Source organism: Pseudophryne corroboree, chromosome 2, assembly GCF_028390025.1.
Source record: "Pseudophryne corroboree isolate aPseCor3 chromosome 2, aPseCor3.hap2, whole genome shotgun sequence".
NCBI classification, from domain to species: domain Eukaryota; kingdom Metazoa; phylum Chordata; class Amphibia; order Anura; family Myobatrachidae; genus Pseudophryne; species Pseudophryne corroboree.
Genome location: NC_086445.1, coordinates 789965252 through 789988147, shown reverse-complemented (window position 1 = coordinate 789988147; position 22896 = coordinate 789965252). Strand labels below are relative to the sequence as shown.

Below are 22896 nucleotides of genomic sequence, written 5' to 3'. Positions count from 1 at the left end.
ATAAAGATATTAGAATTCACTGGAAGAGTTATTTATATAAAGGAATTGTATTGTGTTCTGTAGGTTATAGGGATATTAGAAGTTACTGGAACATGTATCTTGCTATCTGATTATAGAAAGCACATTGTACCCAATTATACTGTATAGAGTAGACTACAAAGATTTTAGAAGACTTTCTTGTCCATAAAAAACACTGGTCAGCAGGTGGCCTCAGTCAACCTTCATATGACTTGTGTAACCTGACATGTTACGTGACTCATCCCATGATGGAATTTGTGGGGCTGTTTAATAGGTTGAGATGTTTGTGATGGTATGTTGTAATAGAACCTGTTATGTTAAGAAAAGAATGCACAGCGGACTGAGGAGAGATAATATTTAGCTGCCTGTCATAGAAGTTGCTTTGTTCTTTATAAACTGAAGTTTTCCCCGTATATTTATCAGATTTCCTGCTTGCATTGTGCAATTCAATAGGTTTTACAACTATATGTTAAGTACAAATGTACAATGGCCATCTCAGCAGAATGTTATATGTGCCTATATTACATTTGGTGACAAGTAGTGATCAAACCGCATACATTGGGATGCTAAATATCTCTGGTAACCAAGCCAAGCAGTGCAATTCCAATCTCGGCAATGTGAAACTGCAATATGCGGCTGCCATAGCCAGATTAAGGGGGGGATGCAGGGCATACTGTACCTTGGGCCCCCCTTTGTCTAAGCAGCAGCAGAACCAGCAGCCAGAATGCGAGCAAGACAGTATGCAGTGCAGGTAGAGACACAGGAAGTTCATGTTTCATGAGCTACCGACAGAGCTTCCTGACCAGAGGAGAGATGGGAGGGTGGAGAAAGCTGTAAGTGACACAGGGATCCCAGCTTCTCCTCCTCCTCACCTAGGTGTCTGAGTCCTGTGTAAACTGTTATGCAACTAAACCATTTGGGTCTAGAGATAGAGAGAGACACACAGAGTCCTCCTGAGTTCTGTCCCAGCGTGTAAGTAGTGACAAGATAAATTATTTTAATTTTCTTTGTATATTTTAAGGTTAAGTTGTCTTTGTTCCACTACAAGAAAAGTTTATAAAATAGTTGTCTTTCAATTAGGTGGAGCTATAAACAGTACCCAGGCATTATTAAACTATTAGTTAAAACTAATATACACATTGGTTTAAATTGAATATACACAATCTATACCTCCCACCATGACCCATTCCAGGAGGGACAACATGCTCTCTACTTGGACTTCCTTCTTAATTTATGATTGCACTCACCTGTGATGAAACACCTTTCTTATCAATTAAATAGTTCACGCCAATCGTATATTAAGTGGGAATCCAGGTAGAGAGCATATTGTCCCTCCTGGAATGGGACATGTTGGAAGGTATGCACAATTTAATATACATCCCCCACCTTCCATCGGGGACCACCTGTTTTACGTTCCCCGGGCACTCCCAAGGCTTAATCCGGTCCTGGCGGCTGCGCACATCACTGAGAATTGCAGAACCCCAACATTGCACATTTCCCTGCACACTTGAGGTGTGAGGAAAAATGGGCCACGCCAGTGGCCGCAAGATGCCTGAGAAATGATCGGAACACTGGCAACTCACAGCTGTTAATTATATTGCCACCTAGTACATTTAAATAGACCCAGCAAATTTAAACAAGTGCTGCCAGTGGTAACAAAGAATTGCTCATACAGTTACCTGGAACCTTTCTCAGAATAGATTTCCTGACCACATCACTTCCCTGGACAGTAGAAGTTTTAAAGCGCTTTGATCGTTCTTCAAAAAACCATTCCCCAGTTGCTATTCTTATTTGCCTACAAGAAAACATGCAATACTGCTTTTACTGCAAAATAATAAATAAAGCCTTGTATTTGTCAGACTCTTTAAATTTCAACCAGTAATCCAAGTGGATGTAAATGTGGAGAAGCGGTCTGTACAGATATGTCTCCCCTTATCTATACCACGAACAGGCCACATGTGCGTAATAGTCGCAATTGTAACTAGCCGCAGCATCCTACCATCCCCTCGCAGGAGTGTACTGTGTGTATGCTTCCACGGGGGGGTGGCACACACCCGCGATCCTTAGGATTGAATGGAACCGTTGCAACCCTAAGGATCGCGGGTGTGTGCGCAGTGTCCACACACACCTGCAGGCACGCTAGTCATGGCAAACAACACGAGTTCGCCACATACACGTCCACTCTAACTAGTCAGTCTTTAATCAATGGAGGAGTAGTTGATCTCCATTTAACCGGAATAACTACCTTTGTGGCACTATTCATGTGTGCAAAAGTGACTTCATACGGGTATTGGGGGGTTGTGCTCGGCAGCAGGACTGATACAGTAGCGCTGTATGCCGATGACCTTCTGCTCTTTTTATTGAACTATTGCACATCTGTGCCCAATTTTCCGCAGATGATAACTGAATTTGGTACCTCTGCCAGCTCAGATCTTGGATGGCCCCTCCTATACATTTCTCTGCTTAAAATGTTTATTTCCTCACTTAGTTCCCGTCAAGCCCTATTTACTACTGTCTAGCCACCACTCAACAGATAAAACAAGCCTAATGGGCCCTACACAAGCGCGATCCGCCGCCGAACTGCCCGACGGCGGATACAGACGACGGGTGACCCAGCAGCGGGGGGAGGGGGGGCACTGACGGGGGGAGTGAAGTTTCTTCACTCCCCCCAGTCACCCGGCTCCATAGCAGTGCAGGCAAATATGGACGAGATCATCCATATTGGCCTGCATGCACAAGCGACGGGGCACCAGCGATGAACGAGCGCGGGGCCACGCATCGTTCATCGTTGCTGACTCCACACTGAAAAATATGAACGATATCTCGTTCATTAATGAACGAGATCGTTCATATCTTTCAGTGACAGCAGTGTGTAGGGCCTATTACCTTGGGAACAAAATAGGCAATATATTAGCAAATATATCGCTCGGATATGGGGGGTCATTCCGAGCTGATCGCTAGCTGCCGTTGTTTGCAGCGCAGCGATCAGGCTAAAAACTGGCATTTCTGCGCATGCGTATGCACCGCAATGCGCACGCACGACGTACGGATTCAAAGTCCTTTGTGGTTTTACACAGGTTCTAGCAACATTTTCATTTGCACTGGCAGCCACAAGAAGATTGACAGGAAAGGGGCGTTTCTGGGTGTCAACTGACTGTTTTCAGGGAGTGCTTAGAAAAACGCAGGCCTGCCAGGGAAAACGCAGGTGTGGCTGGGTGAACGCTGGACGGGTGTGTGACATCAAAAGGCAACCCTCAAACGTTAGCATCAACGCACATGAAGAGTAAGTACAGGGCTGGTCTTGTTTTGCACAAAATGTTTTTGCAGGGGCTCTGCTGCACAGGCGATCGCACTTCTGCAAAGCGAAAATACACTCCCCAGTGGGCGGCGACAATGCGTTTGCACGGCTGCTAAAAACTGCTAGCGAGCGATCAACTCGGAATGACCACCATGGAACAGAACGATATATAATACACATTGCCTAGTGTGTATGGGTTGTTTCCTGGATCGTCCCGTTGAGCGTGCTGCACGCCCAATAAGAAGTCACAGGGAACAATGACATGCAGCAGGTAACGATATATAGCGCCCAAGCAGTGTGTACGGTGGAACGATGTATCATTACATTGCATTGCCACACCGTCTGGTACACATGTCGTCCTAGTGTGTAACCAACCTTAGACTTTGCAGGGAGGAGGATGTGGATCATTTATGTGATATGACATGGTCTGGAGCCCTGGGGAGCCCACATGTTTCCACTACATTTTTAAGGTTCCAGCAGATTCCACTATTTTTATTGCATAGAGCTTATCTTACACCTGAGTGGCTAATGGTATTTGGAGGACACACTACTGATGCTTGCCATAAATGCCAGGGTTCGCAGGGCACATTTTGGCATTTATTATGGAACTTTATTCTTGTCCACCTTTTTTGGGTTAAAGTAAACTATGCAATTGCTTCTAAAGGCATTTTGATGCCTGTGATGTGCTTTCTGGTGGTCTTGGCTGAATAATTGTTAGATAGCTATACTAGACAATATGTTATTAGGCTTCGAATGCTTGCTAAGGTCAGTGTGGCTCACTCCTGGATGGCCACCCTGGGTCTAAAGTTTGGTGAATGGTTATCATTATCAATAACACTATAGTTCACAAAAAAATATATGTTCTTAACTAGAAACTCTGAGTGATAGTTTGATTGTATAAGGCACAAGTGGTAGCAGTCCAAATATTTTAAGGATACCTTTGAAAAAGCTGCAAGGCATACGCAGCGAAACGCGTCAGGCTTTTACCCATTGGAGCAGGACATTTTCTCAATTAGATCCGGACCAGCCCCTACCAATTCTTTCCAGTTTTCCAGAGGAGTCCCAGGGAGGCACCATCCAATTACCGCACTGCATGAGGTACCCACTGCACATGGGACACTGCATTCCATCTTCAATCCTCTAGCGGCATATGGAATTTGTAAAGGACTCTCTTATTACCATATAAAAGGGACTCTCCACAGTGGAATATTAACTGGACTTTTAGCACTCCAGGGCACGATTTGGAACGGATTCTACAGAGCTCTATGATACATGTCCTGAACCATTAATTTGGGTAACAAAATTCTCATTTCATATATATATATTTCTTTTTTTTTTTTTTTTTTTTTTTTTTGTGTATGCACATGGCACATTTAAATGTACAGAATATTACTGTTTTTTAATCAGTTAGCGCTTTTAATAAATTTGTTTTTAATTGTACACATTTAGTGGATTATTGCTCTTTCCCCCTTGCAGCGCAGCCACCTTTTCCTTTTTTTTGTGATTACATTGGGAGTGACTTCCCTCTAAAACTAGGCTGCTGCTTAGCCGAGCATCTCGCCTCACAGCGCCCGAATATCCTTGGGTATATATTATCCTTTTTCGCAAATATTTTAAGGAGGCTGTCTGTATGATGCTGCCTCCAGGCCTTTGTGCTAGAGATTGCAACAATCTCTCTGAATATTGTAATCCCATATTACTTCATATCCTCTGTGACCCAGATGCTGTTATTTATATGCTGTCATCTGTCTACCTTAGAGCGTGACTACTGTTCTTCTGGTATATATGCTATAATTGCTGCTGTATTCCCAGGACTATATATATATATATATATATATATATAATACAGTATTTCTCCACATTACAGTGGAAAAAGATAGCACTCTCCAGACTTGCGTGATATGATGCAAATATTAAAGTCATTTATTCAAAGGCTTGGTTCCATGTAACTTCATGTCACAAAAAAATATATATACAGAAAGGGCTCACCCACGTTTCGGTCCTTTGCTAGGACCTTTCTCAAGGTATATGCCAGTCAATATACAGTCAAAGGCAACAGTAGCATCATCAGCAGCATTAAAGAGGGACCAGGACCTGCATAGAGCCTACCGGAAGTGGCGCGTCCTGCCGCAGCTACACATGATTCACCCATCTATTTGCATATAGGTATATATAGGGGGCCTGGGAGGCTCTATGCAGGTCCTGGTTCCTCTTTAATGCTGCTGATGATGCTACTGTTGCCTTTGACTGTATATTGACTGGCATATACCTTGAGAAAGGTCCTAGCAAAGGACCGAAACGTTGGTGAGCCCTTTCTGTATATATATTTTTTTGTGACATGAAGTTACATGGAACCAAGCCTTTGAATAAATGACTTTAATATTTACATCATATCACGCAAGTCTGGAGAGTGCTATCTTTTTCCACTGTAATGTGGAGAAATACTGTATTGTACTGTAAGTCTGACCCCGTGATTGGATAAGACTTTGATTTGGCACCCCAGCCGTTATCTGTGTCGGGTGAGAGTGTGGGATTTTCCTTGTATATATATATATATATATATATATATATGTATACTATTTATCTGTATATTTACATCCTCACTACTGATTGATTTCTCAGGTGATATCTGCTCAATTTTCATTCATGTTACATTCTCCTCATTTCATATTCTTCTGCATATGAATGTATGATTAAGACTGTCATTATTGCACACCTGTTTTATGTAATACGTTCTCTAATTTTGATTCAATTAGAGATATCGGTAGAATTGCTTACTGGGACATATTCAGTATTTTCGTGCTTTGTATTCTTCTGTGCGACTGCATTGTTTTTATTTTTTGTTCTTTTTATTGTTGAAAAATCAATAAGAATTACGCAATTAAAACATATGTATTGTTTGGTCAGTCTTTTGTGGGTACATATAAACAAACAGGCTTCACTTGGTAAAGATTATTCATCACACAAAAAACTTGGGAAAACCCGTTGCAACAAAACAAAAGGTCAAAGGAAATTTCACTCCATAAATATTCACACTCTGTCATCTTTGCATTGCTTGACATGCTCTCTAGAGAATCTAAAACGTAAGTGAAAATCAGAAACTGGCAAGTAAACGTAAGAGGAGAAGAAATTGTTTGACATGCTGTTCCTTCTAAAAATGCCCGGTCAGCAGACTCATCAAAGCATGATAAATCCATTTCCACTTTTCTTCAATTTTCTGTACCACCAAATGTACAACTTATTCTGGGGCTGTACTTACTTTCCTTCTACAGTGCATACTAAAGAGGAGTGTAACCGGGCATGTCGGAGGTCCCTTTAAGGTCAGGATCTGAGTCTGACTAACAGTGAATGCATTAGGGATTGCTATGCAGGTGTAGTGGTTAGTGGTTTATGTCATTGTGTCAATGAAGGTAGTCAAAAGTAATATATACATATATATAATAAGAATTTACTTACCGATAATTCTATTTCTCATAGTCCGTAGTGGATGCTGGGGACTCCGTCAGGACCATGGGGAATAGCGGGCTCCGCAGGAGACAGGGCACATCTAAAAAAGCTTTTAGGTCACATGGTGCGTACTGGCTCCTCCCCCTATGACCCTCCTCCAAGCCTCAGTTAGGTACTGTGCCCGGACGAGCGTACACAATAAGGAAGGATCTTGAATCCCGGGTAAGACTCATACCAGCCACACCAATCACACCGTACAACTTGTGATCTGAACCCAGTTAACAGTATGATAACAAAACGAAGCAGCCTCTGAAAAGATGGCTCACAACAACAGTAATAACCCGATTTTGTAACAATAACTATGTACAAGCATTGCAGACAATCCGCACTTGGGATGGGCGCCCAGCATCCACTACGGACTATGAGAAATAGAATTATCGGTAAGTAAATTCTTATTTTCTCTAACGTCCTAGTGGATGCTGGGGACTCCGTCAGGACCATGGGGATTATACCAAAGCTCCCAAACGGGCGGGAGAGTGCGGATGACTCTGCAGCACCGAATGAGAAAACTCCAGGTCCTCTTTAGCCAGAGTATCAAATTTGTAAAATTTTACAAACGTGTTCTCCCCTGACCACGTAGCTGCTCGGCAAAGTTGTAATGCCGAGACCCCTCGGGCAGCCGCCCAAGATGAGCCCACCTTCCTTGTGGAGTGGGCCTTTACAGATTTAGGCTGTGGCACGCCTGCCACAGAATGTGCAAGTTGGATTGTGCTACAGATCCAACGTGCAATCGTCTGTTTAGACGCAGGAGCACCCATCTTGTTGGGTGCATACAATGTAAACAACGAGTCAGATTTTCTGACTCCAGCTGTCCTTGAAATATATATTTTTAATGCTCTGACAACGTCCAGTAACTTGGAGTCCTCCAAGTCGCTAGTAGCCGCAGGCACCACAATAGGCTGGTTCAAGTGAAATGCCGAAACCACCTTAGGGAGAAATTGAGGACGTGTCCTCAATTCTGCCCTGTCCGAATGGAATATCAGATATGGGCTCTTGTATGACAAAGCTGCCAACTCTGAGACTCTCCTGGCTGAAGCCAGGGCCAACAGCATGGTTACCTTCCATGTAAGGTATTTTAATTCTACCGATTTTAAAGGCTCAAACCAATGAGATTTGAGAAAATTTAGAACCACGTTCAAATCCCACGGTGCCACTGGAGGCACTATTGGGGGTTGTATATGTAGTACACCTTTGACAAAAGTTTGTACTTCAGGCACTGACGCCAATTCCTTCTGGAAGAAAATTGATAAGGCCGAAATTTGAACTTTAATGGACCCCAATTTGAGGCCCATAGACAATCCTGCTTGCAGGAAATGTAAGAATCGACCCAATTGAAATTCTTCCGTTGGAGCCTTCTTGGCCTCACACCACGCAACATATTTCCGCCAAATGCGGTGATAATGTTGTACAGTCACTTCCTTTCTAGCCTTAATCAAGGTAGGAATAACTTCCTCTGGAATGCCCTTTTCTTTTAGAATCCGGCGTTCAACCGCCATGCCGTCAAACGCAGACGCGGTAAGTCTTGGAACATACAAGGTCCCTGCTGAAGCAGATCCCTTCTTAGAGGTAGAGGCCACGGATCCTCCGTGAGCATCTCTTGAAGTTCCGGATACCAAGTTCTTCTTGGCCAGTCCGGAGCCACCAGTATTGTTCTTACTCCTCTTTTCCGTATAATTCTCAGTACCTTTGGTATGAGAGGCAGAGGAGGGAACACATACACTGACTGGTACACCCACGGTGTTACCAGAGCGTCCACAGCTATTGCCTGAGGGTCTCTTGACCTGGCGCAATACCTGTCCAATTTTTTGTTGAGGCGAGACGCCATCATGTCCACCTTTGGTTTTTCCCAACGGTTCACAATCATGTGGAAAACTTCTGGATGAAGTCCCCACTCTCCCGGGTGAAGGTCGTGTCTGCTGAGGAAATCTGCTTCCCAGTTGTCCACTCCCGGGATGAACACTGCTGACAGTGCTATGACATGATTCTCCGCCCAGCGCAGAATCCTTGCAGCTTCTGCCATTGCACTCCTGCTTCTCGTGCCGCCTTGTCGGTTTACGTGGGCGACTGCCGTGATGTTGTCGGACTGGATCAACACCGGCTGACCCTGAAGCAGCGGTTTTGCCAGACTTAGAGCATTGTAGATCGCTCTTAGCTCCAGTATATTTATGTGAAGAGACGTCTCCAGGTTTGACCACACGCCCTGGAAGTTTCTTCCCTTTGTGACTGCTCCCCAACCTCGTAGGCTGGCATCCGTAGTCACCAGGACCCAGTCCTGTATGCCGAATCTGCGGCCCACTAACAGATGGGCAGTCTGCAACCACCACAGGAGAGACAACCTTGTTCTCGGTGACAGTGTTATCCGCTGATGCATGTGCAGATGCGATCCGGACCATTTGTCCAGCAGATCCCACTGAAATGTCCGTGCATGGAATCTGCCGAATGGAATCGCTTCGTACGAAGCCACCATCTTTCCCAGGACTCTTTGCATTGATGTACTGACACAGTTCCTGGTTTTAGGAGGTTCCTGACAAGTTCGGATAACTCCCTTGCTTTCTCTTCCGGGAGAAATACCTTTTTCTGAACCGTGTCCAGAATCATACCCAGGAACAGCAGATGTGTTGTCGGGGTCAATTGAGATTTTGGAAGATTTAGAATCCACCCGTGTTGCTGAAGCACTACTTGTGTTAGCGCCACACCGACTTCCAGCTGTTCTCTGGACTTTGCCCTTATCAGGAGATCGTCCAAGTAAGGGATAATTAATACGCCTTTTCTTCGTAGAAGAACCATCATTTCGGTCATTACCTTGGTAAAGACCCGAGGGGCCGTGGACAAACCAAACGGCAGCGTTTGAAACTGATAATGACAGTCTTGTATCACGAACCTGAGATACCCTTGGTGTGAGGGGTAAATCGGGACATGTAGATAAGCATCTTTTATGTCCAAGGACACCATGAAGTCTCCTTCTTCCAGATTCGCTATCACTGCCCTGAGTGACTCCATCTTGAACTTGAATTTCTGTATGTACAGGTTCAAGGATTTCAGATTTAGAATAGGCCTTACCGAACCGTCCGGTTTCGGTACCACAAATAGAGTGGAATAATACCCCTTTCCCTGTTGTAGGAGGGGTACCTTGACTATCACCTGCTGAGAATACAGCTTGTGAATGGCTTCCAAAACCGACGTCCTTTCTGAGGGAGACGTTGGTAAAGCAGACTTTAGGAACCGGCGAGGGGGAAACCTTTCGAACTCCAGCATGTAACCCTGAGATATTATCTGCAGGACCCACGGGTCCACTTGTGAGTGAGCCCATTGATTGCTGAAAATCTTGAGTCGACCCCCCACCGTTCCTGAGTCCGCTTGTAAAGCCCCAGCGTCATGCTGATGGCTTTGTAGAAGCCGGGGCGGGCTTCTGTTCCTGGGCAGGGGCTGCTTGCTGCCCTTTCTTACCCTTTCCTCTGCCTCGCGGCAGATAAGACTGTCCTTTTGGTCGCTTTTTATAGGAGCGAAAGGACTGCGGCTGAAAAGACGGTGTCTTTTTCTGTTGTGAAGGGGTCTGAGGTAAAAAGGTGGATTTGCCGGCAGTTGCCGTGGTCACCAGGTCCGAAAGACCGACCCCAAACAATTCCTCTCCTTTATATGGCAATACTTCCATATGCCTCTTGGAATCCGCATCACCTGACCACTGTCGCGTCCATAAACTTCTTCTGGCAGATATGGACATCGCGCTTACTCTTGATGATAGAGTACAAACATCCCTCTGAGCATCTCGCATATAAAGAAAAGCATCCTTTAATTGCTCTAGAGTCAATAAAATACTGTCCCTATCCAGGGTATCAATATTTTCAGTCAGAGAATCCAACCACACTACCCCAGCACTGCACATCCAGGCTGAGGCTATTGCCGGTCGCAGTAGAACACCAGTATGTGTGTATATACTCTTCAGTGTAGTTTCCAGCCTCCTATCTGCTGGATCCTTGAGGGCGGCCGTATCAGGAGACGGCAACGCCACTTGCTTTGATAAACGTGTGAGCGCCTTATCCACCCTAGGGGGTGTTTCCCAGCGCGCCCTAACCTCTGGTGGGAAAGGGTATAATGCCAATAACTTCTTTGAAATTAGCAATTTTCTATCGGGGGTAACCCACGCTTCATCACACACATCATTCAATTCCTCTGATTCTGGGAAAAATACAGGTAGTTTTTTCACCCCCCACATAATACCCCTTTTTGAGGTACCAGCAGTATCAGAGATCTGCAAAGCCTCCTTCATTGCCGTGATCATATAACGTGTGGCCCTATTGGAAAATACGTTTGTTTCTTCACCGTCGACACTAGATTCATCTGTGTCGGTACCCGTGTCGACTGACTGAGGTAAAGGACGTTTTACAGCTCCTGACGGTGTCTGAGACGCCTGAACCGGTACTAACTGGTTTGCCGGGCGTCTTATTTCGTCAACTGACTTTTGTAATGTGCTGACATTATCACGTAATTCCATAACTAAAGCCATCCATTCCGGTGTCGACTCCCTAGGGGGTGACATTACCATCATCGGCAATTGCTCTGCCTCCACACCAACATCGTCCTCATACATGTCGACACACACGTACCGACACACAGCAGCCACACAGGGAATGCTCTAATCGAAGACAGGACCCCCTAGCCCTTTGGGGAGACAGAGGGAGAGTTTGCCAGCACACACCAAAAGCGCTATAAATGTATATAAACAACCCTAGAAGGTGTTGTTTACTATATATGCGCTCTTAATATATAAATATCGCCAATTTATGCCCCCCTTCTCTTTGTTACCCTGTTTCTGTAGTGCAGTGCAGGAGAGAGTCCTGGGAGCCTTCCTCACCAGCGGAGCTGAGCAGGAAAATGGCGCTGAGTGCTGAGGAGAATAAGCTCCGCCCCTTTTTCGGCGGGCTTTTTCTCCCGGTTTTTAATAAACTGGCCTGGGTTAAAATACATACATATAGCCTTAATGGCTATATGTGATGTATTTATTTTGCCACTAAAGGTAATTATATTGCTGCCCAGGGCGCCCCCAGCAGCGCCCTGCACCCTCCGTGACTGAGTCAGTGAGCCGTGTGACAACAATGGCGCACAGCTGCAGTGCTGTGCGCTACCTTCATGAAGACTGTGGAGTCTTCTGCCGCCTGTTTTCCGGACCTCCGTTCTGCCGTCTCTTCAGCGTCTGTAAGGGGGATCGGCGGCGCGGCTCCGGGACGAACCCCAGGCTGACCTGTGTTCCGACTCCCTCTGGAGCTAAGTGTCCAGTAGCCTAAGACTCCAATCCATCCTGCACGCAGGTGAGTTGGAAATCTCTCCCCTAAGTCCCTCGATGCAGTGATCCTGTTGCCAGCAGGAATCACTGAGATTGAAACCTAAAAAAAAACTTTTCTAAACAGCTCTTTAGGAGAGCCACCTAGATTGCACCCTCTCGGACGGGCACAAAAACCTAACTGAGGCTTGGAGGAGGGTCATAGGGGGAGGAGCCAGTACGCACCATGTGACATAAAAGCTTTTTTAGATGTGCCCTGTCTCCTGCGGAGCCCGCTATTCCCCATGGTCCTGACGGAGTCCCCAGCATCCACTAGGACGTTAGAGAAATATATATATATATATATATATATACTAGGTGCTTCATCGCGCCCTACGGGCGCTCTTCACACCGTCGCAAGGGGCTACGCCCCCTTAACCCTTGCATGCCTTTCTGGGGTTTAATATTTGTATTATATGGAGTATTACCTGCATTCCTTTGTTAGTGGTTAAATATTGCACAATGAAAGGGCGTGCGATGGTGAAGGAGGCGCAGCCCCTTGCGACGGCGTGAACAGCACCTGCAGGGCACGATGTACAGAATGTAGCGGGTGCGGGGGGGACTGCGGATGGTGTCTGTAGATGCTGCGGGTGGAGGGGAGGCAGAAGTGAGGGTGGGGCCCGGATGGGGAAGGTTCGGGAGGTGCTGCGCGTGGGGGAGGGGCAGAGGAGTGGGGGATGCAGATGGGGGAGGGGTCCGGAGGCACTGAAGGTGGGGGAGGGGCAGGGGTGCCACGGGTGGGAGAGGGGCAGGTGTGGGGATGTTGTGGATGGATGAAGGGTTCCGGAGGTGCTGTGGGATGGGAAGGGACGGGAGTGCCGGGGGTGGGGTAGGGGACCGCAGGCACCATGGGTAGGGTAGGGGCAGGTACGGGTGTTGCGGCGGATGGGAAAGGAGGTCCGGAGGTGCTGCAGGTGGTGGAGGGGCAGGTGCGGGGGTGCCATTGGTGGGGGAGGGGTGGGTGAGGGGGGGACCGCTGATGGAGGAGGGTGTCTGCAGATGCTGCGGGTGGAGGGGGGCAGGTGTGGGGGGAGACATATAAGGGGGGTGAATGGTGGAAGGGGCCTGGAGGTGCTGTGGGTGGTGAAGGGGTGGAGGAGTGGGAGCCACGGGTGGTGTAGGGGGTTCTGGAGGCACAGCATGTGGGGGAGGGGTGGAGTGCCGCATGTGGTGGAGGGGAAGGTGCGGAGGTGTGGTGCATTGGGGAGAGGTCTGGAGGCGCTGCGGGTACTGTATATGCCATAAAAGGTAGTTGGAGGGTATGCAGTAACAGGGCCAGGACAGGGGTGACAGGGTCAGTACAGGGTTGACGGGGCCAGGACAGGGGTGACAGGGTCAGAACAGGGGTGACGGTGCCAGGACAGGGGTGACGGGGCCAGGACAGGGGTGACGGGGCCAGGACAGAAATGATAGGGACAGGATAAGGGTGACAGGGCCAGGATAAGGGTGAAAGGGCCAGGATAAGGGTGGCAGGGCAAGGCTAGGGGTGACAGGGACATGACAGAACACAGGGCACGGGAGAGATTGGTATTAGGGACAAAACAGTGGTGACAGACAGATGTGTCTTACCGGAGTCACTGCTGCTGGCTGCTGCTGTTCCACTCCAACCTGTTGGGATCTGCTGCTGCTGGAGACTTGGCATGGATGACTCTCTCAGGCTGGATTCCTGCTTCCTCTGCCCGTCCGCATCCCTCCCCCCCTCCTCAGTCACACACCGCAGACCTCGCGCAGCTGCCGGGCACTGTGGTAAGGTGAGACTGGAAATGACTGGTTAGCCCCCAGGAGATGCTGCGGCTGGAGGGAGGAGGGGGTCATAGCATGCACGTGGCGCGGACCTCACGGCTTCCGGGCACTGTGGTAAGGGGAGACTGGGAGTGACTGGTTAGCTCCCAGGAGACGCTGCGGCTGGAGGGAGGAGTGGGTCAGAGCCTGCAAGCAGCTCGGATTTCTGTAGCGCTACCCACCAGCTAAAGTGTGTGAAGGAGCTGGGTGCACCTCACTGCGGGTGGCAGTGCTGCAGCTAGCGGTGGGGTTGCCGGGGCTGGAGATAACAGAGGCAGTACGGAACCTGCACAGCGGCAGGTGCCCCACTAAACTGCAGCTAAGAAGCGTGGAGTGTGGCAGAAAGTGACGCTCCTCCGCACCAGAGAGACCCTGCTGAGTATGCCGATGTGGGGGGTCAAGCACACAGTGAGCCGGTGCCCGTCTGTCTGTATGACATACCCCTCACACACCCCCATACCTCCCAAATGTCCCGATTTTCGCAGGACAGTCCCATTTTTTGGGGTCTGTCCCGCTGTCCCACCCGCGGGTCGCAGTGTCCGGCGGTGTGGGGGGGGGGCAGTTGGAAAGCTCCTGTACTCGCTGTTCTGCTTAGCAGAGCAGCGGTGAATAGTGGAGACAGAGGGAGAGGGGGCATCAGGGGGTACGGATTAATGGGGGGGTTCCAGCAGCAGAGCCGGATTAAGGTGGGGGGGGCAGGGGATACGTACCGTTGGCCCCACAGTTTTAGGGGGCCCCCCGGCTGGAGTAGCTCTGTTCCAGCTCAGAAGCTCCCCCCCCCCCCCCCCCGTCCTGCCAGCAACAGCGGCAGCATTTGTGCTACAGTCAGCACACGCTGCTGCATATTGGCAGGTCTGTGGTGTTGCAGGGAGGCAGCAGCCTCCCTGCTTTCTTCTCCCTGTGCGGGTGTGTAGGGGGGAGTGACCACCTCCTCTGGATTTAGCCCTAGCTGAGGGGCCAAAATCCCATCAAAAAAATAAAAATCGAAATTTGCATAAGGGGGCGTGGCCACGCGGGCCGCGATTAGGCCACGCCCCTAACCCACAGCAGGCACAGCAATGAGATAGGGCTCCCCTGTCTCAAGTACCCTGTGCTGGGCACTCAGCTAGGGGTAAATCCAGAGGAGGTGGTCGCTCCCCCCTACACACCCGCACAGGCAGAAGAAAGCAGGGAGACTGCTGCCTCCCTGCAACACCACAGACCTGCCAATACGCAGCAGCGTGTGCTGACTGTAGCACAATGCTGCCGTTGTTGCTGGGGGAGCTTCTGAGCTGGGACAGAGCTACTCGAGCCAGGGGGACCCCTAAAACTGTGGGGCCAACGGTACGTACCGCCTGCCCCCCCCCCCCCCCCCCTTAATCCGGCTCTGCTGCTGGAACCCCCCCTTAATCCGTACCCCCTGATGCCCCCTCTCCCTCTGTCTCCACTATTCACCGCTGCTCTGCTAAGCAGAACAGCGAGTACAGGAGCTTTCCAACTGCCCCCCCCCCCCCACCACCACCACCACCACCGCAGGACACTGCGACCCGCGGGTGGGACAGAGGGACAGACCCCAAAAAATGGGACTGTCCCGCGAAAATTTGGACATTTGGGAGGTATGGGGGTGTGTGAGGGGGTATGCCATACTTGACCCCCACATCAGCATACTCAGCAGGGTCTCTCTGGCGGGGAGGAGCGTCACTTTCTGGCACACTCCGCGCTTCTTAGCTGTAGTTTTGTGGGTCACCAGCCGCTGTGCACTTTCCGTACTGCCTCTGTTATCTCCAGCCCCGGCAACCCCACCGCTAGCTGCAGCGCTGCCACCCGCAGTGAGGTGCGCCCAGTTCCTTCACACACTTTAGCCGGCGGGTAGCGCTGCAGAAGTCCGCGCTGCTTGCAGGCTCTCTGACCCCCTCCTCCCTCCAGCGGCAGCGTCTCCTGGGAGCTAACCAGTCACTCCCAGTCTCCCCTTACCATAGTGCCCAGCAGCCGTGAGGTCCGCGCCACGTGCATGCTATGACCCCCTCCTTCCTCCAGCCGCAGCATCTCCTGGGGGCTAACCAGTCACTCCCAGTCTCACCTTACCACAGTGCCCGGCAGCTGCGCGAGGTCTGCGGTGTGTGACTGAGGAGGGGGGGAGTGATGCGGACGGGCAGAGGAAGCAGGACTACAGCCTAAGAGAGTCAGCCATGCCAAGTCTCCACCAGCAGCAGATCCCAACAGGTTGGAGTGGAACAGCAGCAGCCAGCAGCAGTGACTCCGGTAAGACACATCTGTCTGTCACCACTGTTCTGTCCCTAATACCAATCTCTCCCATGCCCTGTGTTCTGTCATGTCCCTGTCACCCCTGGCCTTGACGTGCCACCCTTATCCTGGCCCTTTCACCCTTATCCTGGCCCTTTCACCCTTATCCTGGCCCTGTCACCCTTATGCTGGCCCTGCTACCCCTATCCTGGCCCTGTCACCCCTGTGCTTGCCCTGTCAACCCTATACTGGCCCTGTCACCCCTGTCCTGGTCCTGCCGCCCCTACACTGACCCTGTCACCCCTATCCTGTCCCTGTCATTTCTGTCCTGGCCCCGTCGCCCGTGTCCTGGCTCGTCACCCCTGTCCTGGCCCCGTCACCCCTGTTCTGACCCTGTCACCCCTGTTCTGACCCTGTCACCCCTGTCCTGGCCCAGTCAACCCTGTTCTGACCCTGTCACCCCTGTCCTGGCCCTGTTACTGCATACCCTCCAACTACCTTTTTGGCAGGTACAGTACCCGCAGCACCTCCAGACCTCTCCCCAATGCACCACACCTCCGCACCTTCCCCTCCACCACATGTGGCACTCCACCCCTCCCCCACATGCTGTGCCTCCAGACCCCCTACACCACCCGCGGCTCCCACTCCTCCGCCCCTTCACCACCCCCAGCAATCTCCAGGCCCCCTCCACCATTCACCCCCCTTATATGTCTCCCCCACACCTGCCCCCCTCCACCCGCAGCATCTGCAGACACCATCCTCCATCCGCGGTCCGCCCCTCACCCACCCCTCCCCCACCAATGGCACCCCCGCACCTGCCCCTCCACCACCTGCAGCACCTCCGGACCTCCTTCCCCATCCGCCGCAACACCCGTACCTGCCCCTCCCCTACCCATGGCGCCTGCGGACCCCTACCCCACCAGCGGCACTCCCGCCCCTTCCCATCCCACAGCACCTTCGGAACCCTTCACCCATCTGCAACATCCCCACACCTGCCCCTCCCCCACCCATGGCACCCCTGCCCCTCCCCCACCTGCAGTGCCTCCGGACCCCTCCCCCATCTGCATCCCCCACTCCTCTGCCTCTCCCCCACCCGCAGCACCTCCCAACCCTTCCTCATCCGGGACCCACCCCCACTTCTGCCCCCCCTCCATACGCAGCATCTACAGACACCATCCGCAGTACCCCCCGCATCCGCTACATTCTGTACATTGTGGCCTGCAGGTGCTGTTCACGCCGTCGCAAGGGGCTGCGCCTCCTTCACCATCGCACGCCCTTTCATTGTGCAATATTTAACCACTAACAAAGGAATGCAGGTGATACTCCATATAACACAAATATTGAACCCCAGAAAGGCATGCAAGGGTTAAGGGGGCGTAGCCCCTTGCGACGGTGTGAAGAGCGCCCGTAGGGCGCGATGAAGCACCTAGTATATATTAGAGATGAGCGGGTTCGGTTTCTTTGAATCCGAACCCGCACGAACTTCACTTTTTTTTTCACGGGTCCGAGCGACTCGGATCTTCCCGCCTTGCTCGGTTAACCCGAGCGCGCCCGAACGTCATCATGACGCTGTCGGATTCTCGCGAGACTCGGATTCTATATAAGGAGCCGCGCGTCGCCGCCATTTTCACACGTGCATTGAGATTGATAGGGAGAGGACGTGGCTGGCGTCCTCTCCATTTAGATTAGATTTAGAAGAGAGAGAGAGAGAGAGATTGCTGTGATACTGTAGATTAGAAGAGAGTGCAGAGTGCAGACAGAGTTTAGTGACTGACGACCACAGTGACCAGTGACCACCAGAGACAGTGCAGTTGTTTGTTTTATTTAATATATCCGTTCTCTGCCTGAAAAAAACGATACACAGTCACACAGTGACTCAGTCTGTGTGCACTGCTCAGCCCAGTGTGCTGCACATCAATGTATTGTATATAAAGCTTATAATTGTGGGGGAGACTGGGGAGCACTGCAGGTTGTTATAGCAGGAGCCAGGAGTACATGATAAATAATATTATATTAAAATTAAACAGTGCACACTTTTGCTGCAGGAGTGCCACTGCCAGTGTGACTAGTGGTGACCAGTGCCTGACCACCAGTATATTAGTAGTATTGTATACTATCTCTTTATCAACCAGTCTATATTAGCAGCAGACACAGTACAGTGCGGTAGTTCACGGCTGTGGCTACCTCTGTGTCGGCACTCGGCAGGCAGTCCGTCCATCCATAATTGTATTATATACCACCTAACCGTGGTTTTTTTTTTCTTTCTTTATACCGTCGTCATAGTCATACTAGTTGTTACGAGTATACTACTATCTCTTTATCAACCAGTGTACAGTGCGGTAGTTCACGGCTGTGGCTACCTCTGTGTCGGAACTCGGCAGGCAGTCCGTCCATCCATAATTGTATTATAATATATACCACCTAACCGTGGTTTTTTTTTTCGTTCTTTATACCGTCGTCATACTAGTTGTTACGAGTATACTACTATCTCTTTATCAACCAGTGTACAGTGCGGTAGTTCACGGCTGTGGCTACCTCTGTGTCGGAACTCGGCAGGCAGTCCGTCCATCCATAATTGTATTATAATATATACCACCTAACCGTGGTTTTTTTTTCGTTCTTTATACCGTCGTCATACTAGTTGTTACGAGTATACTACTATCTCTTTATCAACCAGTGTACAGTGCGGTAGTTCACGGCTGTGGCTACCTCTGTGTCGGCACTCGGCAGGCAGTCCGTCCAACCATAATTGTATTATATACCACCTAACCGTGGTTTTTTTTTCATTCTTTATACCGTCGTCATACTAGTTGTTACGAGTATACTACTATCTCTTTATCAACCAGTGTACAGTGCGGTAGTTCACGGCTGTGGCTACCTCTGTGTCGGCACTCGGCAGGCAGTCCGTCCAACCATAATTGTATTATATACCACCTAACCGTGGTTTTTTTTTCATTCTTTATACCGTCGTCATACTAGTTGTTACGAGTATACTACTATCTCTTTATCAACCAGTGTACAGTGCGGTAGTTCACGGCTGTGGCTACCTCTGTGTCGGCACTCGGCAGCCCGTCCATAATTGTATATACCAGTGACCTAACCGTGGTTTTTTTTTCTTTCTTTATACATACATACTAGTTACGAGTATACTATCTCTTTATCAACCAGTCTATATATTAGCAGCAGACACAGTACAGTGCGGTAGTTCACGGCTGTGGCTACCTCTGTGTCGGCACTCGGCAGCCCGTCCATAATTGTATATACCAGTGACCTAACCGTGGTTTTTTTTTCTTTCTTTATACATACATACTAGTTACGAGTATACTATCTCTTTATCAACCAGTCTATATATTAGCAGCAGACACAGTACAGTGCGGTAGTTCACGGCTGTGGCTACCTCTGTGTCGGCACTCGGCAGCCCGTCCATAATTGTATATACCACCTAACCGTGGTTTTTTTTTCTTTCTTTATACATACATACTAGTTACGAGTATACTATCTCTTTATCAACCAGTCTATATTAGCAGCAGACACAGTACAGTGCGGTAGTTCACGGCTGTGGCTACCTCTGTGTCGGCACTCGGCAGCCCGTCCATAATTGTATATACCACCTAACCGTGGTTTTTTTTTCTTTCTTTATACATACATACTAGTTACGAGTATACTATCTCTTTATCAACCAGTCTATATATTAGCAGCAGACACAGTACAGTGCGGTAGTTCACGGCTGTGGCTACCTCTGTGTCGGCACTCGGCAGCCCGTCCATAATTGTATACTAGTATCCAATCCATCCATCTCCATTGTTTACCTGAGGTGCCTTTTAGTTGTGCCTATTAAAATATGGAGAACAAAAATGTTGAGGTTCCAAAATTAGGGAAAGATCAAGATCCACTTCCACCTCGTGCTGAAGCTGCTGCCACTAGTCATGGCCGAGACGATGAAATGCCAGCAACGTCGTCTGCCAAGGCCGATGCCCAATGTCATAGTACAGAGCATGTCAAATCCAAAACACCAAATATCAGTAAAAAGCCTCTTTTTTTCTTTGCGTCATGTGCTGTTTGGGGAGGGTTTTTTGGAAGGGACATCCTGCGTGACACTGCAGTGCCACTCCTAGATGGGCCCGGTGTTTGTGTCGGCCACTAGGGTCGCTAATCTTACTCACACAGTCAGCTACCTCATTGCGCCTCTTTTTTTCTTTGCGTCATGTGCTGTTTGGGGAGGGTTTTTTGGAAGGGCCATCCTGCGTGACACTGCAGTGCCACTCCTAGATGGGCCCGGTGTTTGTGTCGGCCACTAGGGTCGCTAATCTTACTCACACAGTCAGCTACCTCATTGCGCCTCTTTTTTTCTTTGCGTCATGTGCTGTTTGGGGAGGGTTTTTTGGAAGGGCCATCCTGCGTGACACTGCAGTGCCACTCCTAGATGGGCCCGGTGTTTGTGTCGGCCACTAGGGTCGCTAATCTTACTCACACAGCTACCTCATTGCGCCTCTTTTTTTCTTTGCGTCATGTGCTGTTTGGGGAGGGTTTTTTGGAAGGGACATCCTGCGTGACACTGCAGTGCCACTCCTAGATGGGCCCGGTGTTTGTGTCGGCCACTAGGGTCGCTTATCTTACTCACACAGCGACCTCGGTGCAAATTTTAGGACTAAAAATAATATTGTGAGGTGTGAGGTATTCAGAATAGACTGAAAATGAGTGTAAATTATGGTTTTTGAGGTTAATAATACTTTGGGATCAAAATGACCCCCAAATTCTATGATTTAAGCTGTTTTTTAGTGTTTTTGAAAAAAAACACCCGAATCCAAAACACACCCGAATCCGACAAAAATAATTCGGTGAGGTTTTGCCAAAACGCGTTCGAACCCAAAACACGGCCGCGGAACCGAACCCAAAACCAAAACACAAAACCCGAAAAATTTCAGGCGCTCATCTCTAGTATATATATATATATATATATATTTATTTATTTATTTTTTCTTTTACAAATTTTTTTTACATAAATGATTCATCAATCATCATATATTTCACAGGTTTTCCATTGTACTTACCCAATCTTGGTACATACTACACACTTCCAGGCACCTTTACCCATCACACGACATGTTTTGCACACACGAAGCTGGCATATAGGGCAAATATCGCCTCGATTGAAGATTAACCCCAACGACTTCTGACATCGAACACAGATTTTACTATTCTGACGCAGACGATGATTTTTGGCACCTTTCTTCTTTATTTCCAGAAGTTCATTTTTCAATTTTCTAAAAATAATTAGATTCTTTTTAAAATACATTGTCATTAATTTCATGCATATATTTCAGTGGTTTGTGCATTAGAGCTACGGACAAGGTTCAGGAGGGGAGATTGAAATGGATAACAAGCCCAGGAAATTTCTGGAAGTAGCCCTAATGGGGGAGGAGTCTGTTGTAGTGGCAGGTTCTGTCATGAGGGGGGGTGGCATACTCCCTCACAGGGACAGTCCACCAACTTGAATACAATTTAAGCAACCCAAGAAATTATGAAAACATAGTAACATACGTTTTTTAAATGGACCACCAACATCTTGTCCCAGTGTTCCTTGACTTATAATTTATATGGGAGAGGGATTGTGGTTCTCTTAAAAGAGGATCCGCCACCATCACACTCATCCAAAACCCAAAAGTAATAATCTCAGGTTTGCTGGTCACGGCACAATTCTGGCAATATAACTAATAGATTTGTAGTTTTAAGGCAATACTGGGTTTGCTGGCTTTAAAGTCAATTGCTACTTTAGATCTAGCAGTCTAGGAGACGTCTGTTTGGGTAAAATGAGGAATGTAGCCTACACTCGCCGTCCATTACCCTAATTTAAATAGTATAATACTGAAATTCAAAAACCAACGATGCAGGACACTGTACACCCAACATATTACATTATATATACAGATGCAGGAAAGATACAGGATGGTACACACCTGCAGAATAATATTTAACGTCTGTACAATAATCAAGTATGGCAATAGAATAACAATATGCAGTATAATAGCAGTGACTCTGTGCATACTACTATTACTACTACTACTACTACTAATACAGTAATAACAACAACTACATCAACAACAACAACAACAACAACACTACTGAGGTGCCCGTGTACTGTACACTGTATAGTGCTGACAGCTACTACTATTATTATACATACAGATGGGCAATGGGGGCCTCAGAGTAATGACATGGTACTGTATTTATCTGTGTCCCCCCACAGGGTGCACACTTACCCAGTACCAGCCAGGCCACATCAGATGGAAGTAGCATGCTGGCACCCAAATCCCCTCCACACTGCTGCTCTCCTGCGCTACTTCCGTGTCAAACTATAATGCTGCCTCATCGGACTATGTGCTGCAGTTCCGCCTGGAGGACAGGAATTCTCTCACTGCTCAGCAAACTCCCTCCAAGTTACTGTATCAAGGTCCCAGCAGCATACATATCACTGCATAGCAACCTGGCTAGTAGCTTGCGCTGTGGCAGCCAGAGTTGGCCAGCCCAGGGGCAAACCATACCGGCGTCCCGGCAGGCCAATCCGCCCCTGACTAATGACAATCTGTATTATACTGGGACAGATTTCTAATGCTGGGTACACACTGGCAGATATATTGGCCAATCAGTTGGTTGTACAATATATCTTTTGCTGATCTGTAGGTGTGTACAAGCAATATGTCTGTGAAAGACGTCTTTCACAGATATATTGCATCTGCTGTGCGACACAGCA

The 22896-nt window shown here is 48.7% G+C and overlaps 1 protein-coding gene across 4 annotated transcripts in view; it reads right to left on the bottom strand.

Annotated features, from left to right (window-relative positions):
• Positions 1-22896, bottom strand: part of SYTL5 (synaptotagmin like 5) — a 513325-nt gene that overhangs the window by 227739 nt on the left and 262690 nt on the right. For all 4 annotated transcript variants that reach the window (XM_063955564.1, XM_063955566.1, XM_063955567.1 and 1 more), the window contains 2 exons: positions 21197-21409; positions 1698-1813 (listed from right to left, as the gene is read on the bottom strand). In XM_063955564.1, the coding sequence (XP_063811634.1) occupies positions 1698-1813; positions 21197-21409 (329 nt within the window). The remainder of the gene's footprint in view (positions 1-1697; positions 1814-21196; positions 21410-22896) is intronic.